Source organism: Larus michahellis, chromosome 1, assembly GCF_964199755.1.
Source record: "Larus michahellis chromosome 1, bLarMic1.1, whole genome shotgun sequence".
NCBI lineage: Eukaryota > Metazoa > Chordata > Aves > Charadriiformes > Laridae > Larus > Larus michahellis.
Window position 1 is genome coordinate 155,264,148 of NC_133896.1, and position 22,054 is coordinate 155,286,201.

Below are 22,054 nucleotides of genomic sequence, written 5' to 3' on the forward strand. Positions count from 1 at the left end.
TTTGTTATAACCAAGCACCTTAATTAAAAATTATTGTGGCAAAATGTGAGATTATTTGCTATGAGATGTCAGAAGTATCAGATCAGTTCTAGGAATGTGTTAACTTGCAGGTGTGCTATGTGTGCTTGGTATATTTATAGTATTAATTCTTAATTGATTTCATAGATGGATTTCTAATAGCATTAGCAGTATCTATTATACTCATATGACTATAGATGGAAGAATAATCAGACTTAGTAGAGATGTGCGGAGATTCTTGACTTTTTTGTGTTTAGCTGCTTTTATACAAAACTAGCAATGAGGAAGAATGGATCTTGTTAGGGAAGAGAAAGATGCTTTTCAAAGCATATGCGTAAAAAAGAGTGCTGGCTCTCTAGGATTGTGTCATTGTTTCTCTTATTTATATGCACATTCAAGATGGGAATGAGGCCCTTTGTGGGCTGGGTGGGGGGAAGGGGTTGTCTGTACCAGTGTAAGTCTAGGTGTTTTGATCCTTTCCTGAGCCTCTTCCTGTTAAAGTTGAGAAATACGTGGAACAGGGATGGGTCTTGAGAAATAAAACGTGAGTAGAGGAAATAGCAGATCAGGGGACTCAGGAATCAGCTCAGGGTATTGGTGATAAAAAAAAGGTGAATAGAGCATGGTCAGATGATGCTCCTAGAGCAGGGGGACAGCCCGTAGTTAGAGACAGAGCTTCCCTTATATTTGCTAATAGCTTAAGCAGGTTCTTATTCAAACTAAACCTTGCTCCTTCCTAACCCATTTTGTGATATTTCAGTGTGTTGCCAGGCAGCCTTATTTGTAATTTTTACTGCATTCTCTGTGACAAAAGGCTATGGCATTGTAAATACAAAATAACGACATAACAACAGGGCAAAGAGCAATCAGGAACAAAGGAAAAAGTTCTTTAGTTTTCTAAGACTGGAAACCTCTAGCTTTTTTCATGTGCTCTCCCCAGTGACACTTAGATGCCTGTCCTTAGCAAATACTTTCAGAGTATCTAGAGTCCACAAGAAAGACAAGAGGTTTCTTTCATGTCTGCTAAATATAGCTTGCCATCCTCCGTGGCTTTACAATGCCGCCCCGCAGTTTCTCTCTCTGGTTCTTTGTTCTAGTGCCTTTGCATTTTGTTTTACATACATATTAATCCACATGTGTTAAATAATATCAGCCCTCGAGGAACAGTTCACTAAAAGCTGCCTTCTTGGTTCAAGTACTGTATTTTTCTAATCCTGGGCCAAAACATACTCAAGATGCCAATGTCCTCAGGGTATCCTGTGAGAATTCCTGTATTTAAAAAAATAAAAATTAAAATCACCCTTTGTTAAAGTCATACATGATATCTGTCAGATTTCATTTTACAGCCTTTTGCATCTTACTCCAGTATGGCATTTCTCTCTCCTGCCCTTCTTGTGGTCTGTGTCTCCTTTGATAGCAGTTTCCTGGGATCCAGGCTGAGGTGTTCCTCTGGTAAGGCACAAAACAGTAGTGAGTAACACAGCGGACAGCCCTTCACACCCCTTCGCCTTGGCTGCGGGGTGTCCTGGGCTGCTTCCGCTCTGCTGCTGCAAGCACTGCTGTAAATGTGGCTCCCGAGTCCAGCCATCGCAGCAGGAGCTGGACACTGCTCGGTAGAACGGGGGCTTGTGTGCCCACAAACTGCGGTGGAGACCTAGACAAGTGTTGGCAGAGCCAGTGCTGCAAAGCAGCTCACGGGGCTGGGAGAGGGGGCCAAAATTCTGCCTTTGCTCTTTCCTGGGAAAGTCAGTGTCATTTGTACCTAAAATACCTGAGATTACTAATAATTAGGGCACTATAAAGCAGTGTACTGGAACTCCTAAACGTGTAGAGACCATATGTTTATCATATAATATATCGCATACATTTTAATTTCCAGGAACCAAAATTACTTGAAACAATTAGCTTTACAGTATAAAAGTGTTTTTCTAAGTTGTCATAATTTCATGATACCTTGTGGGACTCTGAGCTCCACAACAGGAAGGCGAGCTTTAGCTTCTGCATCTGTGTCCACTGATGTCACTTAACCCAGAGGTTTGACCCCCAGCATTGTCTTTCACATCTGCTATTCAGTTTAGGATGAGTCAGTCTCTACTGACTACACATTTTACTCAGTCTTTTGCAGGAAAGACTGTAGGAATATAGTTTGGCTCTTTACGTTAAGTTTCGCAGCTTGTCAGATTTCTGTTTACAGTAGACGCTCCTATATAAATGTTTAAATTTAACAGAGTCTCTCCGAACACCTCTTGCTCTAGCAACTAGGTGCCAGGTTGTCTTGTGGGGAACTCATCTCACGCAGCTGTGGCCATCAACAGGGCCCAATGCGCACGCAGCAGAGCTTACTTTAGTGCATGATTTTGCTCATTTTGCCCATCCAGTTTCTGTGAGTCCTAATCCTGCTGCAGACTGCGTTCAACACCTTGCATTGCAGCCACTGCTCTGCATCAGTTTACAACCTGGTGCTCATCATAAGCTCAAAATCTGTCCCAGCCACCTCGGTGTTGCAGGTGGCACGGTGTGGCAGAGCAGCTGAGCTGTCCCACCAGCAGCGATAAGGACCTGAGAGGGCTGAGGGGGACCGCCAGAGTCCTTCCAGTTGAGGAGAGTGAGAGCATTTCAAGGGAAGCCACCCACAGCCTACACAAACATAAATAGCAAGTCCTAATCTCAATTGACATGGGGACGGGGATGGGAGGGTAGGATCCATCCCCTTGTTTTAGAAACCTATCCTAGGATGAGTGGGTTGCCCTCCCAGGGAGCCTGTCTCGTCACTTCCACCCCACCTTCTCCTGGGGTAACCCATGCCCAGGTTATCCTATCAGCTGTGGTGAGGAGAAAAGAGTCCCAGCCCTTGTCCTGATAGCACATCACATTGATGAGGATGGGAAATTCAGCTTCTCTTTCTACCTCTCCCTCTCCATGTATCACTTCAAAAACCTCATAAAAAGCTCCCTCTCTGAGAGCTTTTTAGTCTGCTGCTATAGATGTTACTGCTGCTTTACTGACATTCTAGGGAGCTGGAGCCTGCCCGCCCCACATGAAAGATGGGCTGGATAGCTCATCCTTTTCTTGAACTTGCACAGTACAAGAATGTGCTGAATTTTGACCTCTGCTGGGGTTGGGATGCTGAATGCAGTCCTCTCTTCCCCTGCTTAACCTAGGCTCACCAGTGCATAGACCTTAACTACGCAGGGTGCTACCCAGGTGCAGAGTTCAAAGTGCAGGGGGCTGTCTGGCGCCTTCATCTCCCCTGTCTGCAATAGGTGCAACAGTCATTGAACTAAATGCAACCTGAGAAACCCGCTTTTCAGAATGGAGAGGAAGACTTGTTCTTTTCTGGCTATATTGCTTTGGTGGAAAAAAAATTACATCTCTGATAAATCTTGTCTTGCTTTGTCTTTAGACATGGCATGTAAAAAATTCTGACTGTATGCTTAGCTATTCTTTCTTGCTTTTTCAGCAAACAGGATGCAAAGGAAATTGTATGCATACATTTCTGATTAATCATTAGGAGTCACTTAACAGTAGTAGTATGCTTGCTATTTTTGCTTTCTCCTTCTCATCCCTTGGCCTTTGTAAAAACAGAATGATTCATCTAAAAATTTGATGCTATTAGTTTTCAAAGCTCAATACAAGGTACTGGCAGGGGCAATTATCTTTTTTTTTTTTTTTGACAATTACACTTAGAGTGAATTTGATCAGTGTTGTCCATATCTCTCTTTTTAAGTTCATATGGGTTCAAATGCAATTAAAAAAATAAACAGTTTTTGAAGAGCTTCATCTCAAGTTTTTACCAAACAGTAAATTTCAGCGTTTGCAACAAATAATCATTGTCAAGCTTCACTCTGCTGCTAAAGCTGATGGGTACATCTGGGTGAGTAGGTGCAGGCAGTCTTCTGCTGGGTCTGATCAGGCTCCCGCCTGTCTCTATGCACTGACTCCAGGCTGGAAGGCATGTGGATGTGCCCCAAAATTTCATGCACAAAGACTTCCTCGCAGATGAAATAGGAGACATAAGCACATTCTTACGTCCCACTGAGCCTTGGGGGGATAGGCTCTGCACAGCAAAGCTAGTAGGGGAGTATAAAAAGAACAAAATGAATAAAATCCCCACAACACTGGCGATGTGGTAGGGACGAGTGCCTCTCTTTCTTTATGAGATACGGCATTTGGGAATTGTGTGAGGTCACAAATCTCCTCAGCCTGCCATCAAAAACCCATGTGTAGCAGCCAGCCAAGGTGTGCAGCTGTTTCCATCCGCATGTCCTCCCTGAAGACCTCCTGCTCTTCCTGGGAGGGAGAGAAGAAGACGTTGATCAGGGACTGTCTGAGGAACTAGGGACCCTGCTGGGCTTTCAGACACCTTAGGGTACTGAGGGCAGGGGAAGGCAAAAAGAAAAGATCTGTCTGCACCTCGAAGGATTCTTAAATTTGGTTTCCACCGGTAACATTTCTTAATAGCATCACAAATGCTAATGTTTATATAGCTGCTTGCTCACAGTGCCAGTGTCAGCAGGTAAAGCAGTAATTATTCAATACGTTGGTAAAAAAAGAGACTAATTTATTAAACCAGGAAGGGCTTGAAAATAAATGTTAAGCCACAAAAAAATTACACGTCTTCATTTGTTGCGGTTAGAAACTCTGCTGGAATAGTAGTGAGTTGGGACCTAGAAATACTCTCTTGAATCAGATGCTTGGGAACTCTTGATTAAAAACACTTTGGCTCATCTGGTAGGTACTCTAATTGAAAAGAGGATTTGTCCATGTAAACGTAACACTGAATTATTATTATTAATTATAGTAACTTCCAGCAAGCAAAAATAGGCTTTGCAGTTGTATTTTAATATTGCAATACTTAGAATTTGTGTTGAGGCTTAGTTTGAGGTATCCAAATGACTGTCAGCTTTACTTTTCATTTCTGCTGTACTTTTCATTGCTCTAGGGGTTAAAATAATAGGAGGAACACACCCTTTTATTTTTCGTGCCTTCTCCCTCACCCCTTGTCTCCTGCATTGCATAACTCATAAGTGATTTTGTTTGACTTGCTCACCCTATTACCTCCTGTGACTCCAAATGGCCGGAGGTAGCTCCTTGCGTAACAGAAACCCAAGCAATTACTACTGTTCCTCTTACACTTTTCTCATTGTAATATTCTATTTCAGTAAATTGGTAACCTTCAAACCTTCAATGATTGTAGCACTTAGCATTTTCATTGCTCTTTCTTACAAGATTAGCTGGCTAAAGATAAGTTGTATGTTTCTTTTTTTTTGCTTTTGTTTTCATGTGTTTTGATAGCACCTCATCAGAGGTGTTCTCTACAGAAAATGTACTGTGATTTCTCATTATAATTAAGTTCTCCTTTCAATGCAGTCTGTCACACTGACAATTAAGGATTCTGCAAAGGAGAGAAAGACTAAATTATCATAGAATCATAGAATGATTTGGGTTGGAAAGGACCTTAAAGATCATCTAATTCCAACCCCCCTGCCATGGGCAGGGACACCTCCCACTAGACCAGGCTGCTCAAAGCCCCATCCAGCCTGGCCTTGAACACTTCCAGGGATGGGGCATCCACAACTTCCCTGGGCAACCTGTTCCAGTCTCTCACCACCCTCACAGGAAAGAATTTCTTCCTAATGTCTAATCTAAATCTGCCGTCTTTCAGTTTGAAACTGTTACCCCTCGTCCTATCGCTACACCCCCTGATAAAGAGTCCCTCCTCATCTTTTCTGTAGACCCCCTTTAAGTACTGAAAGACTGCTATAAGATCTCCCTGGAGCCTTCTCCAGGCTGAACAACCCCAACTCTCTCAGCCTGTCCTCATAGAAGAGGTTCTCCAGCACTCTGATCATTTTCATGGCCCTCCACTGGACTTGCTCCAACAGGTCCATGCCCTTCTTATGTTGGGGGTCCTAGAGCTGGACGCAGTACTCCAGGTGGGGTCTCATGAGAGCAGAGTAGAGGGGCAGAATCACCTCCCTTTACCTGCTGGCCATGCTTCTTTTGATGCAGCCCAGGGTGCAGTTGGGTTTCTGGGCTGCAAGCATGCATTGCCAGCTCATGTTGAGCTTCTCATCCACCAACACCCCCAAGTCCTTCTCCTCAGGGCTGCTCTCAATCCATTCATTGCCCAGCCTGTATTTGTGCCTGGGATTGCCATGACCCAGGTGCAGGACCGTGCACTTGGCCTTGTTGAACTTCATGAGGTTCACACAGGCACACCTCTCAAGCCTGTGCAGGTCCCTCTGGATGGTATCCCTTCCCTCCAGTGTGTCGACCGCACCACACAGCTTGGTGTCATCAGCAAACTTGCTGAGGGTGCACATGATTCCACCGTCCATGTCACTGATAAAGAGGTTAAGCAGCACCAGTCCCAATACTGACCCCTGAGAAGCACCACTCATCGCTGGTCTCCACAAAATTATGTCAATGATGTCACCACTTAATAAAAATTACCAACTTGCAGGCTTGGGGAGAACAAGCTTAAAGGCTTTAAGTTTGGGTTCCCTTTCTGTTTATTTTGTTTTCCTGTGGTCTCTGAGCTGTTCTAGGAAATGCAAAGCTAATAGACACGGTGTCCTTGAGAGGACCATAAGCCTTTTACATGATGCTCTCCAGACTTGGGAACAGGTCCGTCTTGCCAAGTATGTTGCCTCTGACAGTGGCCAAAAGCTGATGCCTATGGAGGGAGGCGTAAGGAAGGAGCGAGCCTTTTATGGGATTTCCCTTGGTAGTAATCCCAGCTTGCCACCAGCTGTGCCTCAGGGACTTCCTACAGAGTTTGTGACATTCAGTGTTTTTCCCTTCAGTTAACTCCTCCAGTCTCGCCTTGTACCCAGGAATCTCAGGGCATTTCCCAAACACGAGTGATGCTTTTGAGTTTTCATGTGTATTACCTGATGCCATAGTGCACATGGTTGTGTGGTCATTTTTTTCTTTGCTTGATTTGTCGTGGGAGCTTTAGGCACTGTTCAGTTTTCAGCTTTCTATCTGACAGCTTTGTAGAAACTTCTGATTTTAACTAGTTCCCTTCCCGGTAGCATTCTGAAAGGATGGTTTCAAATACAATGCTCTGTGAGCAGTTGTTTAGGATGATACTGCTCAGCTTTTGAGCAGGTTTTAAGTTATCCCGTGATGTGTCTTTATATATCAAGATGAAGCTTTGTGATCTTACGGAGTCTTTTTCCAAGAAGAAAGGTTTGGTTTATGACTTTTGTGACATATTTCCCTGTAACTTTTCTGCTTTTTCTATCTCCTCTAACAGCCATGATGGAGCTAGAAGAAAATTAGTTAAAAACTATTAACTATTAGCCTCAAAGGAAGTAACATATTGTCAGACACAGCTAGCAATACATGGCAGCATTTCTCAGCTGTGCCTTTTTAAATTAGAAATTCGAAAGATTCAAAAGATTCAAGGTGTTTCATCAAGGAATGAATGGACAAAGGTGAAGCGGATGTGAAATGGCGTTTGTCTTTCTTTTCCAGCATGTTAAATCTGTGCATGCCACGCTCTTCATAGACCATAAAGTTCTTGATTCCAAGTTGAGTCTACCTTTTGAACTCTGTTTCTATGCAGCTATTGGAAAAATGTTACCCACTCAGAGTCATGACTCAAAACTGCCCTGGCTAGTCCCCTTCTTGTTCCGGGTTGGAAAGTTTGCATTGAAAGCTGTTTGTCTCACTTGATATCTGCCTTTTCAGTTACTGTTTTGTTCATTTCTCCTTGATGACTTCAGAAACTGAAGTATACTATATATTTCTGATATATTAAAAAAGTTGCTCCTTATATATATATATATTTATATTTTTAAGGGCATAGCAGCAGTGCGGCTTCGGGATAGGATAGCTCCATGAGTTACCGGGTTGAAGGTCTTGAATTTTGCCCAAAGTGTACCATTAATTGCTTAGTTTTAAACTGCATTCCTTTCTAAAGCTAATTCTCAAATTATACCTACTTCTCCATGATACATAACAAAGGGGAAGGAGGTTTGGCAATGCTCTGATCCAAAGCATAAAAAACCCCATCATCTTCCCTTTCACTTTTGCTTCTGTTCTGTCAAGCAAATAACTCAGACTCTCTGCCCTGCACCGCTCCTTCACCTAATCCCAGCAGTACGCTGTTGCAAGGGGTTAGCTTCTACATCTTCCCTCGCAAGTCTTATAATATATATTATAGCCATCCACTCCTGCTGCACTTGTTCGGGATTAGTCAGTTGTTGGGATGGAAACGGTTACTTTAGAGAAAATTTGCAATAGTTACCAAAGCCTTTGGTTTGGAAAATGCATGTAAGTCTTGCTTTGCATGAAATGCTACTGAAATTCATTCTTGCTTACTTGACAGATCTGCTACTAGTATTGAATAGCTAATAAATGTAAATTCAAGTTTAAGACCTTCAGTTTGTGTAACCCAAAATGTTAAGAACATCATAATGAAATATGAAAGCAATGCTATTTTGTATTAGCTTTATTTGTCGATAGATTACTCATGCTCGACTCTTAGGAACATAAACTGCTTCTGGTTATTCTCTTTCAGCTGTTGAGTATTAGGGCCATTATTTAATTCCGCAATGTTAACTGCAGATGTCTGAGCCGTCTGCTATCCTCTGCTGGTTTTAAAGCTTGGTGATGCTGCAGTGAATGTGGGAAGAGAAAAATGTGAAACCAAAACCTAGAGTGACTAATAAGTACAATTTAATATGTGTGTGAGAGAAGTGCAACAGCTGAGGAGGTGTTTTCTTTACCACATTCTACTTCTGCACAAAACAAACGAATTCAGGCAATGAAGGACTTTGCACTTTCTCATATAGAATAGAAAACCAAACTTAATGAAGGTGAGAAATGGTTCTAGAGGTTGCTGGAGGTGTAGGTTAGTAGCAACATTCAAGAGGAGACAGGAGTGGAAGTGACATGCTGGTTAGTAAAGCTGAAGGTCAGTCCTCAGTGTGGTATCTCCAGCGGAGATGTTACTGTAATAAGGATGCGTCTGTGAGCTGGGAAGCCTGGTGTTGCAGTTACCTCTGCCCTACAAGGTACTGCGTGGACATACTGTAAGTCTCTCCTGGTAGTTGGGATGTTATGTTGAATCATGGTGTTAATTATAGCTGCTGGATGAGCCACTCAGGTCATGGTGTTCAGCTTGTGAAAACCTTGTCTCCAGCTAGTGTGAGCAGATGGCTAAGGCAGAAGCAAAGGCTGGTGTTTGCCTTTAGACAAGGATTCTGTGAGGGATTTTTGGTGGATTTCAGTGACAGATGACATGAACTGAATATTGGTGCTAGGAAACTGTTACACTGAAGAGACATATGGTAATGTAGCATTTTAGATTCAGAATCATTTAGGTTGGAAAAGACCTTTATGATGATCAAGTCCAACCGTAAACCTATCACTGCCAAGTCCACCACCAAACCGTGTCCCTAAATGCTACATCTACACGTCTTTTAAATACCTTCAGGGATGTTGATTCAACCGCTTCCCTGGGCAGTCTGTTCCAATGCTTAACAACCCTCTCAGTGAAGAAATTTTTCCTAATACCCAATCTAAACCTCCCCTGGTGCAACTTGAGGCCATTTTCTCTCAGCCTGTCACTTGTTACTTGGGAGAAGAGACCGACCCCCACCTCGCTACAAGCTCCTTTCATGTAGTTGTAGGGAGCGATAAGGTCTCCCCTCAGTCGCCTTTTCTTCAGGATAAACAACCCCAGCTCCCTCAGCCGCTCCTCATAAGACTTGTGTTCTAGACCCTTCACCAGTCTCATTGCCCTTCTCTGGACACGCTCCAGCACCTCAATGTCTTTCTTGCAGTGAGGGGCCCAAAAATCAACACAGTACTCGAGGTGGGGCTCGAGTGCCAAGTACAGGGGCACGATCACTTCCCTAATCCTGCTGGCCACACTATCCCTGATACAGGCCAGGCTGCTAATTTCCTGTAATGTCAGAAAAAACAAAGATCAACCTTATACATTTTTTACGTATTTGAACTTTAAATCTGTTCCTTAAGCAATGGATGAGGAACGCATGTTGACTTAGTTGTAACTTGCTTGCAATTGCCTGATTGCACTCTATTGTGCATCCCTTGACTGTCCAGTGGTTTGATTTCCACCAGTATAAATATTATTGTGCCCCAACACTTTCATATTTTAGAACTGAATGACTTTGGTGTTGTGAAGTTCACCGTGCATGTGTCCAAATAGAAGGAGATTTTTGATCTTGGTGGCCTGATATTGGCCCATCAGTCTTGACAAGATGGTTCTTTTCAGAGACAATATGTGTGTAGCTCCTAGTATTGAGTAGCTGACCTTTTTTTTAATATACCTAAATTAGAAATGGGAATATAAATGCTGTTATATGACATACATTAGTGCAAATGCATCTTTAAAATGTATTGAGTTGTAAGAGTTTGGATACGATGCATTTACCATAGTGAAGTATACATGCAGTCAACTACACAGGGTGCACATGTGAAGAATAACCAATAGTATGCTGTATCCCTTGTAACACAAATTTACTGGAGCTCTTGTGAGTTTCTCATATGTGATACTGCATCTTTTTGTTTGGGTTTTTTTTTCTGTCTGTATAGGATTCAAAAAATAGTAGCGGGGGAGGAAGAGATGACTTGTAAAGAGGATCAAATATCTGTACACAGAAGAAGTAATTTACAGGAAGCATGGCTTTGGTAATGTTTGTAACCAGCAGGAAGAAAATACAATAGTTTTTTGAAATATTACTAACAATAGGAAAGTGCTGTAGTTAAATATTGCTCTCCCTTTCTATGAATTCTTTCAGAGGCTGATTTTTCACTGTGCTTCTATGGCTGATAAAATGTTGTGTGGGGAGGTGCTGCTTACCTGTTTATTCTAGTTATATTCATTTCCTTATGGAGAGATGGAATGTGAGCCTTCTCTGTTTGCGGAGACCAAAGCATTTTTTGGACATGTTTATACTAGAGTAAATTTATACTGAAGTATATGAAACAGCTAGAGTTGCCTTTTTGTTTGCCCTGTTTCAACTCCCACTGCATAAGCTTAATCATGCTTTTTATGGCGAAGACTAAAGGATGAAACTTTTAGGAGTGCTCAGAATTCACATGGTCTTTACTGCAGTGGTTTCAAGATGGTTTTCCATCCTTTTTAACAGAAACAGAACAGTGCTGGGCACATGTGAAAATCCTACCCGTAATGTGCATCTTTATTATGGAAAAGGTTTATACCTTCTTTCAGATTGCCTTAGGAGACCAGCTTAACGCACAAAGTATTTTATTGCTTAAGAGATAAACAACTGCAGCAACCAGATCCCAAGAGTGTTTTTAATTTCAATAAAAAAAGATGCAAAAGGTCAATTAGCCTTTAAAAGGTTGGTGCAGAAATCAGCGCAAGGCACTGCAAGTTCACGCATATTTTGCAGCAAAACTTCTGTTCTAGTTGTTCTGTATTTTGCGTGTGAGGGCCCTTGCATAGAATCTGTGTTAAATATAATTAAAATGAAATCACCCTTACCTATGTGGGAAGGGGAAGGATGCACTGTGATTACTTATCCTCCCCCCCGTCCCCGCATAATCCGATGGGGCACGTGGTCTCCTGGCAGCGCGGGTGACGCAGTGATATTTCACGGTGGCATGAGTAGTTTGCCAAGCAGCAGCTGCTTTTGCCAAGCACCTTGTTTGGAGCCGTGACTGCTCGGCGCGTCTATTTGTGGTATGGAGCGAAGCTCTCAGTGGGGCTGGCCAGCCACGGAGCCTTCTCTGTAAGAGTCCCCGTCTGCCTCTGGCAGCCACTGGTGCGGGCAGCCGGGTTTGAAAGCTCTCCAGAGAAAGCCACATGTGAGCAGGGAGGCAGTTGTCCGTCAGGGATGATAAAGGAATGACAGCTATTTTTGCTGTTGTTTTCCAAAGCCCTTATCCATAGCTGCACTGAGCCGCTTTTCCTTCCCTCTTCTGCCCTTTCCTTTAGCACCTTCCCCACCATCACCTTTGACTTCTGATAAGACCCTCAGTGTGCCTGGAGGAGCCTCTCTGTCTTCTTCCTTCCTACATACCTTTTCCAGTTAAATACTCAACTCTCCCTTTTCTCTTCTCCTTATCACTGCTTCCTTAACAGCAGGCTGGTAGGTTTTTGTCCTCAGTCCCAGGGAATGCCCTTGGGAAGCTGCTGCTGCAAATCAACAGCTCCCTACATGCTTCTTGCTCCTTGTGGACAGCTTCACCTCGGAGTAACCTAGAATTCCCTAATGAAAATGCCATGTATTTTTAACAGCATATTTCAGATCTTGGCAGCACGCCTCCAGCAAAATGACAGAAAAGAGAAAGATAGCCAGCTGCTCTGGATTTGTGGACTACCAAACCTTCACAGTGGACACTATGTTTTGCTTCAGTAGCAGAAAGGCCCTTTTTAAACCCCTGACAAGCTCCTTTCTTGCTTAATGGAAAACAAATTGGGAGTAATGCCACCAGCAGCAATGGCAATAGGCCTCGTGAACCAGGCAGCTTCTACTTATTGCACATACGGAGCCCTATTACTTTGTAGGACTGCTTCTTCAAAAAAGTTAGGAAGATTAAAAAGGCCTTTTGGATGGACATCTTATTCCACTGACTTGCTGTACTACTTGCTTTGTTACAGCCATGCAAAAGACTGCACAGTAGCAAGCCAGTAAAACAAGCACCTGGGTGGATATTTTTCTGTTGACCACAGAAGACACAAGGCAGCAGAGATGGTTTCCAGCCACCTTGGTAGCCTCTGGATTTCAGGGTTACTGCAAGGACTGAAGTAGTCCACTGGGAGAAAGAAACACTTAAGGGCGCTCTGATTTGCAGCAGCAGCCTCCCAGGAGAATTGCCTGTGGTCTGGGACAAAATACAAGAAAACAACTGAGGAGACATCAGTGTTAAGGGGAAGAGGCAGACTGGCTTGCTGTTTCTTGTCTCAGTGGCTTGGTGCACCTGTATTAGTCCTGGATGAATCAGTATGGTTAGTCTGTTGCAGTCAGTCTCCCTGGAGTTTTCCATACCCACAGAAGCCCAGCATTGACCTGTGCAGGAGATGTTGAGAAGAAGGATGGAGAAGGAGGAGCCGGCAGCACCATGCCTGCATCTCCGTTAGCAAACAGCACTTAGTTTCATCACTGGTGCTCCAGCAGATGCAGAAACCTTTTCTTCTAGTGCTGTTTCCTGCAATGGTGCTCTGGCAAGAGCCATCATGGCCTAGGGCTACAACATGAGAATTGCTTGATGTAGAGCTTGCTCTGTGACAGGTAAAAATAGGTCTTGAGCTCCAGCCAAGCCGTGTCAGTGGTGAGGGTGCAGCCTCCTTAGCCTGTTACAGCTTGTGACTCCCGGTAGCTCTGGTGGAAGATGGATAATGACACCTACGGACAGGTAAATTAACAGGGTCATGCTGCCTGGGTCCCACCTACCATGATGTCCTGTGGTGCAGGGGAATAGCTTGCCCAGAGGTTGCTTCCTGCTGAGGGGGCGGTGAAGGAAACCTGACCAAACCCATCCCAGAGATTTGGCCGGTTTGGTTTTGCTGTGCAGCAGCAGACATGCAGTGCTGTGTTGGCCAGGCTGTGGGAAGACGTGCGAGCCCAGGCCTGTGCGGAGAGTGACGTGTGTGCTGCTGTACGCCTACCGAGCAAGCGATCTCAACTTGTAATGAGAGATTTGGCCCAAAACTGGCACAAACCAGACCCTCTGCAGTAGGTCCTAGGAAGGCGAAGGCATATTAAGAAGTAGCCTTGACTGGTCTTTCTGTCATATCCTTTGTCATTTTCTGGTCCTAATTTCTCTGCTTGTTCCCTCCAGTCATCGTCTTCCTGTCCTCCTCTGCCTTCTCATGCTCCCTCACAGAGTAGCAGATTCTTCAGATACCAAGACGCCGCGTGTCATGAGCGCAGAGTTCATGTGGTTTTGCAGTTCAGTCAATTGCTACCAAGGCTGACTCAGTTCAACGCAAGAGATAGTTGCTGGGGACAGCTTCCCAACACCCTGCTTCGTCTGCAGTTACGAGTTGCTGGAAGCTGAGTAGCCCTTGTCTGCTGCAAGTGCTGCACTTCCAGCAGGGAGAGCTTGCAGGAGTGTAATTATTAGCTGCAGATCTGCAGCTAATCGACCCTGCCTTCCCCAGTAAGTGGTGCACAACAGGCTTTTTAAATAGAATATAACCATGAAATAATTGCAACATTAGGAAGGCATTTTGTGGTGAGAGAATGATTAATTTTATTCTTTCTTCCTGGTCTTTCTCTCTCAGTTCCCTAATATCCCCAGTAAATTACTTCAGTAAGTGTTCTTACATTAGATAATTGTTCTAAACTCAACACATTGCTGGAAATCAAGCTTTGTTTTTCCTCCTTCGTATACTGCCTATTATAGCGTACCTGGCAGTTCAGTTAATGGCCTGTGAAGCACAACAGAAACCAAACTATCCGTCTGTACCTACCCCTTCTCTGAAGTGCTGACAAGAAGATGCCTATAGATAAATTCAGCACATTTGACTTATAAGGCACAAGTGGAACATTAAAGGCCATTTTTACAATGTAATTAATACACTGTAGCATTAAAGCAATATTTACCTAATGATGGAAGTCTTCTCTTCATCCTTTCCACTGCTGGTTTCCCACAATAAAATATTGTTGGAATCCACCTCCGTCCCCCCTCAGCAGAAAGTAGCTGTGGACAAGTTTGGTGGTGGACTCGTTTGCTCACATAGGTACCTCACACCACAGCTCTCCTGGGCGGCTTCTGTCAGCAGCCGTCAGTGAAGCCCCTTTCTAGCATCCGAGTTTGCATGAGGGCCTGGCAGGGGAATGTGCTCCTCCGCTCGCAGCCAGCATCAGTAAATCACAGCGTGACGGGCTCACCGCCCCGACGCTGAACTTTTAACTTGAAGCTCTAGCAGGGCACTGGGTAGCTCCGGCTGCATGACACAGAGCTGTGAAAGTAAATCGCTTTGCTGGGAACAAGGGGAAGTCCAGCATATTGTTTTGCAGTCTTTGCCTACAGTTTCTTTGCAGTATAAGTGTAGAATATATCCACCCGGGAAAGCAATTAGAGAGAAATGGACTTCCAGCGCAGAGCTCACCCTTACCCCATCCCAGAGGATGAAGAGGTTGCGCACAAGGTCGTTCCTGATGCCCACAACTCCGCAGGAAATGAAGGCGAGAAACCGGTGTCAAAATTGCAACGTAGGCACAGTGACATAAAACTCTACAAAGAGTTTTGTGACTTTTATGCAAAATTGTAAGTTCGTTCTATTCGGCTTCGGGGTGTAACTACAGTGGCAGTATTGGCATAATGTACATGTTTATTTTATTATCTGAGCACTGGGCAGGCTGTGCAAGCCATTCTCTAATGCAGCCTTTGCCACTGTTTGGCTTGATACTTTGCCAGTTGTAATCGGCAGCTAAAATTTGAGCTGTTGCTTTAAACTTCATCATTAATTGCGTCAGAAATTTTCATCACCAGTTGAAACAGGGTTGGAATTCATCAAGTCTCTCCGAGTTTAGGCTGTTTGCTTGTTGTTTTGGGCAAATGGATAAACTGCTTCACTAATGCAGAAGCATTATGTACATTGCTGTTTTTGCATATATGATGTGTTTCAGATCGAAGTGAAGTACTTTTGCATACTAAAGAGGAAAGCTTTATGATTTCATTTGTTTTTGCACTTTGTTTCATGTTTTTTTGCTTGGATGACACTTAGTGTCTGACAGCACTTAACATCATTAATTTTAATTTTAACACCCTTAGTGCTCGAGAACTGTTGAAGTGATGATGAAAGATTCAAGATTTTGTTGTAACTGTTCTTCACTTAGATTGATAAGGAGGATGGGTGAAGTGTCTGAGGGTTTTTTTTCCCCCCCACAGAAAACATACACAATGCATTGAGACCATCAGCGAGCTTTATACTTAATCACAGTTTATATATATATTCACTGCAGTTTGTCTGTAGGCTTGTCTGTTGGAATAGTATGGGATAGACATAATGGGATAGCAGTTACTGTTTTCCTCTTCTGCAGAGATCTCGAGAGAGAGAGAGGAAAAAAAACCCAGCTAATAATAACTGGTCAAATGTGACCTTGCGTAGGGCTCTTCTGTGAGACAGTGTAAGAAATAGATAAAGTGCATTCCTTTTTAACCACATGCTAGGTGTTTGCTTGCTCCCTTGGATGCTGTGCAAGGAAGGAATTCAGTTCCTGTTCAGCCTGGTGGGAGCCAAGAGGCCTTACCCCTTGGTGGGAAGGGCTTGGCATCTTGCAGAGGACTGAGGGCTCTGCATGATGGCTCTTTTCTGTATCGAAATGTGTGCGTGTGTGCACATGTGTTTAAAATAATGTCAGTTGTTTAATAAGCTTCCAGATAGACATTTGAGTCAGTGGTTTTGTCAGCTGTGGTCAGATTGTAATGAAACTAGGCTATTGCCCCGTATTTGCTCTCTGCAGCAGGGCATAGAGGTGATCCTGAAAGGCATAGCTTTGAGAGTTTAGATACGAGTAAGGAAATGCTTGCAAAGGAAAAATCAAGTGAGCCCTTTTCTGTCACGGGAGCTTTCATTAACTGAAACATGGCTGTACTGTCTGTTGCAGATGTAGACATGATCCTAGTGAAGTAGCTAACTCCTCTGATATTTTGCAGCTACTGCGCTGTCATTTTATGGTCACGAGCCTTTGAGAAGCAACCAAGGTTGCAATTTGAGTAATTTTTGCATTCCTGGCATGGGGTCGCCAGCTTGTCTTGGCCTGCATGTGGGTCACGGTGGGGCAGCCAGAGCGTTCCCACCCTCCCCCTTGGCCCTGGACCAACACTGGCACGCTGTGAGCTGACCTCCCTGAGATGAACCCTAACAAACCAACCAAAAATCCCATTTGTAAAATTACTTCAAGCCATGTGAAGCTTATATAAGGAATAATTGTTAATTGTTTACCTGCTCTGCTTTTCAGTACTATCTGCCAGATTAGATACCATACACTCTTCCACATTGCTTATTTAGAGCTTTTGAACCAATACTGTTATATGTATTTTAGAATTAGGAATTATTTTGAAATTACCATTTATGTTTTCCCATGTGATGCCAGTCCTCAATTGTTGTTAACATTTGCCCCTATTTTATGTAATTCTAATGTATTTCATCATTGTTATAGTACTTCTTTGAATTGCCTGCCTTTTCTTATCATAAAAAGCCTGTAAATGTATCTGTAGCAATGACATTTCTGTTTGTGTTTTTGAACTAATAGTTATTAGAGTGTGTTGTGGGGTTTTTGTTTGTAAAGAGTTTGGAAGCAGGGGGAAATGGCGGTTTTGTTTCTGAGGGGATACCACAGGTCATTAAGTCCATTGAAAAACTTGTGTTGGGTGGCTTACTGTTAGGCTGATGCAGTCGGCTTTGGGAAAAAAAAAGAGACCCACAAGCAGTAGTGTTGTCTATTTGGGATAATTTTCTTTCTTTTTTTTTTTTTACAACAGCAACATGGCAAACGCACTTGCAAATGCCATCTGTGAGCGCTGCAGAGGTGGCTTTGCCCCTGCTGAGAAAATCGTCAACAGCAATGGTGAGCTGTACCACGAGCAGTGCTTTGTCTGCGCCCAGTGCTTTCAGCAGTTCCCCGAAGGGCTCTTCTACGAGGTAAGCCCCCATCTCACTCCGAGCCTTTGCCTTGTGCTGTCCTTCTCATAGAAGAAGCAACTACAGGCAGATCGGTAGCTTAGAAAGTTCTGTGGTAAGAATGGGTATCTGAAACGATATACCCAATAGAGGGTGAAAAAAGAAGAAATGTTTCTATGCCAGTTTGGAGGAGATCAGTGTGTATAACCTTATTTAAATGTATAGCCTCGTGTTATTAGAGCAAAGAACTGCTGGAGATTTCTCTCTCGATGCAGACTTCTTGCTCTGAAATCTGTGCAGACAATCGACCAGCAGTACAGAGAAAGCATACTTCTTAAAGAACAGTTATATAGAAGGAAACCCCAGCATCCTGCGGTCCGTAGGAGGTTTATTGATGTGTTGAGTAAGGCCAGTATGGCATGTGAAAAGTTGCTCGTAGAGATGACCTGTAAGTCAGCATGCTGAGCTTGGGGTGTGCAGACAGCCCAAACCCCTCAGCTATCTCAAACACAAAGTAACTATAGTGAAGACTTTATAGTAGCTCATAAAATATGAAGTGACTGGTATAAGGAAGGGTAGATGATGTGAGACAGGGAATTATTGTCTGAGAGATAAGGTCCTGCTCAAGTAGCTCATACTGCAACGTACTTACAGGATTTATGTCATACTGTGGTCTGAAAAGGAAAGTAAGCGGTGTGTTAAAAGCACAATGCTGTGCTCTCACATATAGCGTGCCATCCTTGTGGCAAGAGCACAACAGTTTGTCTTCCACGGTAGTATTTCTAATTTTAAAGGACCACGTTGACGAGGAGAGGCTGAGCGAGGAGTGTGGATTGGAAAAGAGACTGGCAAAGGGGATTCCTGAAGTTTGCTTTCTCTCACCTTGTTTGAGGATCAAAAGGCTTTTCAATGCTGTAGGGATAGTGTTGCACAAATTGTGGTAAATGAGCCACTAGTGTTCCATAAGACATCAAAAGGTGAGCTGCAAGGCAGTAGCAATTAAAAAGACAACAAAACAAAACACCCTCTAGATACTTATACATTACGTTACAATTGTTAGTATATACTGCGCTGCTGCCTGCTGGCAGGCATGGTGAGGAGTCCTGACATGTTAAGACCCGAGGCAAACATAAAGTGATATAAATGTTGTAGAACTAAAATATTTGTAACTGTGTTAATAAAATTGTCTTAAAACAATAAAATATATTTTCTCTACATAATGAGTACTTTATTCAGCCTTCTTCTGACTCAAAAAACAGTGGGACAATCCAGAGACGTCTTTCAGAAAGTTGAATGATCCTTTGTTTGAGATAAAAGTTTGAGAAATCCTGCTCTAGGCAGCCTGTATCTTCTAGAGGATGGAGGAGGACCACAATGGAAATAAAGTCTTATTTTTGCACCTAATCCAGGAATATTACAATGTCTCTGTTGCTCATGATGGCCATATCTGAATGTCCTTGTCAGGGGACTGGTGGTGTGTAGATATATTGGACGTAGGCATTTTGTTTCCTACTGCTACCTTGTTAACATTCACATTCATAATGGTCTTTGAGCACCCTCTTACTGCAAAGTGATGCTCCCTATTAAAGACAGTAAGTCAGAAGTGATTGTCCTGGGAATGAAAATAGCCTTGTGTGCTCAACATGGTTTTGGTTAATGTTGCTAGGGTGTTTTTTTTTCAGGCTGGGTAGGTGCTTTGTTCTTGAGAAATGTTACATAGAAAGTGGAAAGTTTCAGTTAAGAATAGACAACTTTGCCACAGCTGTTACAGAGGTAAAATAATGTGATGAGGATTAAATAAATACGTAAAGACTTGTGTGTGGCTTGAATTCATATCACCCTTCTGCCTCTATGCTTTGTAATGTCCACCACAAGATCTTTCAGTTTCTCTCTGCACCAGCAAGTCTGTCTGCTGATGTTGGAGAGGTACTTTTTGGTCTATTTAAGCCCTCTGACAGCCTTCAGGTGATGGCTCATAAATCTTACCCAGCCTTCCTCCCCCATCTATACTGGCCTGTCCCAGGCATCTTCTAGAGAGTGGAGAGGTCAGTGGATATCCGTGCTGTCCCAGCCCTCATGCCTTTGGGGCTTTCAGCTAGGAAATCTGCAACAGGGCATTCTCCTCTGTGCCCTTTAGGGTGTCCACGCACATCCCATGCTGCCAGAATGGCTCTCGCTTAGCACTGAAGTGGTCAGTGAGATGATTGCAGTGGAAACCCCAGCATGTTTCCTGGTGGTGCTGCTCAGGGAGAAAGGGTGACAAGGGCACAGCTTGCTCTTCTTTCATTCGGCACCTTGGCATGAGCGTTGGGAATATACTGGGTGTCAGCGTTTAGGGGAGAGGGACAGCCCTAAGCAGGTAGAGGATGGGCTCAGGACTTGAGGACTTGAGATGGTCTGTATCACTGTCAAGAAAAAGTGACTGGAAAAGACTGTCAGAAAGGATATCTTCCTCTGACTGGCTTAACACACTCTTTGAGAAGATGGATGTGTTTGGAGGTGTGGCCAGGTAAAATGTTTTTCTGAGCAGGTTCCCCATGGGTAAACACAGGCATTGTTGGTCGGTCAGCATGACTTTGTGTTTATTCTGTGTCTGGTTTAGCTAAGCTAGTGCTTGTTGGAAATGATTTCCAGCTCTTAGCAATCAAGGAGTCAAATGTTCTTCCTCCGCCTATCGCAAGCCTTGCCGAATTCCCCCAGTTAGTCATTAAACTGCTTATCAACATTTGCTGTCAAACACTGCTGTGATAAGCTTTCACGCTCTGTTCCATGGGTAGGGGCTGAACTGGTCAGGCTACTCAGGAAGAAATCCCAATGCAGGTCTCCTGCAGCACGGGATGTGTCTCCAGGCTGCTTGCAGGGACCCCCATCAGCACAGGTCCCCGTGGTCTGGCATCGGAGCCAAGCTGCTTGCAGGCACAAGCAGCGCCATACTGGAGCAGCGCTCATCCGCAGCTGGGGGTTTGCACACCATAGCAGGAATTTTGGAGGTGTCCTCATAAGCCTGTGTTAGAAATGGTAATACAGATTCGTAACCAGCCAGTGTTGGCCTTGTTGCATAAGGGTGTAAGCAAGTGCTGTGTGCCTCATGTTGCATGGGACCTGCTAGGGTTTATTTGTGTTCCAGTTTGCCCGGTATCGTGAATTTAGCACGTTTTCTTACGCACTCAGCCTAAATAGCAGTTAGCACAAGCACATGCCAGCAGAGTCTCTGAACTCACCATGCCTTGCTATCAGATGTGAAGTGATGGCAATTCTGGTCTTCTTTTACTCCATCACCTGGAAGCCGTCTATCCCCTAGACCTGCTGTTGCAGTCTTACAACAGGTAGCAGCACACAGTCCTGTACTAATAACAGCAGAACAGCTGGCTTAAATGGAGAGCTTTGGCAGCAGCGGGCCCAGAGGGACAGGTTGGCCCCACTGTAATCAGGCAGCGGGCATTTCCTCCAACCCACGGCACTCTTGGGTCCAAGAGTGGCTCCTCCCTACTAGAGGTTGCCTCTCTCTCCCACTGCGGGCTGCAGGCACCTCACCTTCAGACAGGGGAGGTTAAGAGAGATGACTCCTACCCCTCATCCAGCTGTTAAGAGCCTCTTGCTGGGTGTATTTGGAAGAAGCCCAACCTGCTCTGTCTGCGCTGTGCTGGGGTGGGGGAGATGGAAGAGCCTAGAGATGTGCATCCCACAATAGAAGAAATACAGCAAAATCCTTATGGAGTACTCATAAGAGCTATAATTGGAGAATCCGTATCGCTATTATTGTTGTTGTTGTTATTATCAATATATCATAAAATGAAATAAATGGAATGGCACGTGACTTTTGTCTCCTGAATGAGATGGAGTTTCTTTTAGTTTTGGGTTTTTTCTAAGATGCTTGTAATAACCTATAGGAAGATTAAAGGAAGGTGCAGCTGCAATGCGCTTGTCAGATTTGTTTCTATTCCAGTTGCACCTGGAGTGTTTTCTTAAAATGAGCTTTACCAGAAACTGCCTTAGAGGAGGAGTCTTTAAAGACTCAGTTTTTGAGCGTGTCTTTCCAGTAGGTTAGCTAAAACCATGGAGATTGTCTACAGGTTATGTTGTGGTGAAATATTCTATGCATTTAACTCATGGACCTACAGCATACAACAGTCAAATGACCTTGCTTTTAAAGTATGTGCTGTGGGATTTGTTATAGAAGCTCAAGGCTTTTTTGACGGATGAGCTGCTGGGTCATCCACAAAAGGCAGCACAAATGAGCCGAGAACACTGACAATATAAACAAGACTGAGACTGAAAGGCAACCAACCTGCCTGATGCAAACCAGAGGGGAAGAAAACCTGTTTGGTCTGCCCCAATCAACATGTGGTCACTCTGAAACCCAAGCAAACCCAAGTATCTCCCATTGGACCACCTGTTTACACAAAACAGGAAGCTTTTGGATTTTTTTCAGTTTAAAAAGGATTTTATCCA

General features: G+C 43.8%; 1 protein-coding gene across 7 annotated transcripts in view; it reads left to right on the forward strand.

Moving 5' to 3' along the window:
• The window catches only part of LIMS1 (LIM zinc finger domain containing 1), a 76,318-nt gene that overhangs the window by 41,710 nt on the left and 12,554 nt on the right, over positions 1-22,054 (forward strand). For 5 of the 7 annotated variants that reach the window (XM_074560480.1, XM_074560460.1, XM_074560469.1 and 2 more), the window contains exon 2: positions 17,464-17,623. In XM_074560480.1, the coding sequence (XP_074416581.1) occupies positions 17,464-17,623 (160 nt within the window). Of the gene's footprint in view, positions 1-14,870; positions 15,244-17,463; positions 17,624-22,054 lie in introns of those variants that run through there. The other 2 variants (XM_074560442.1, XM_074560434.1) reach the window with 1 other exon arrangement.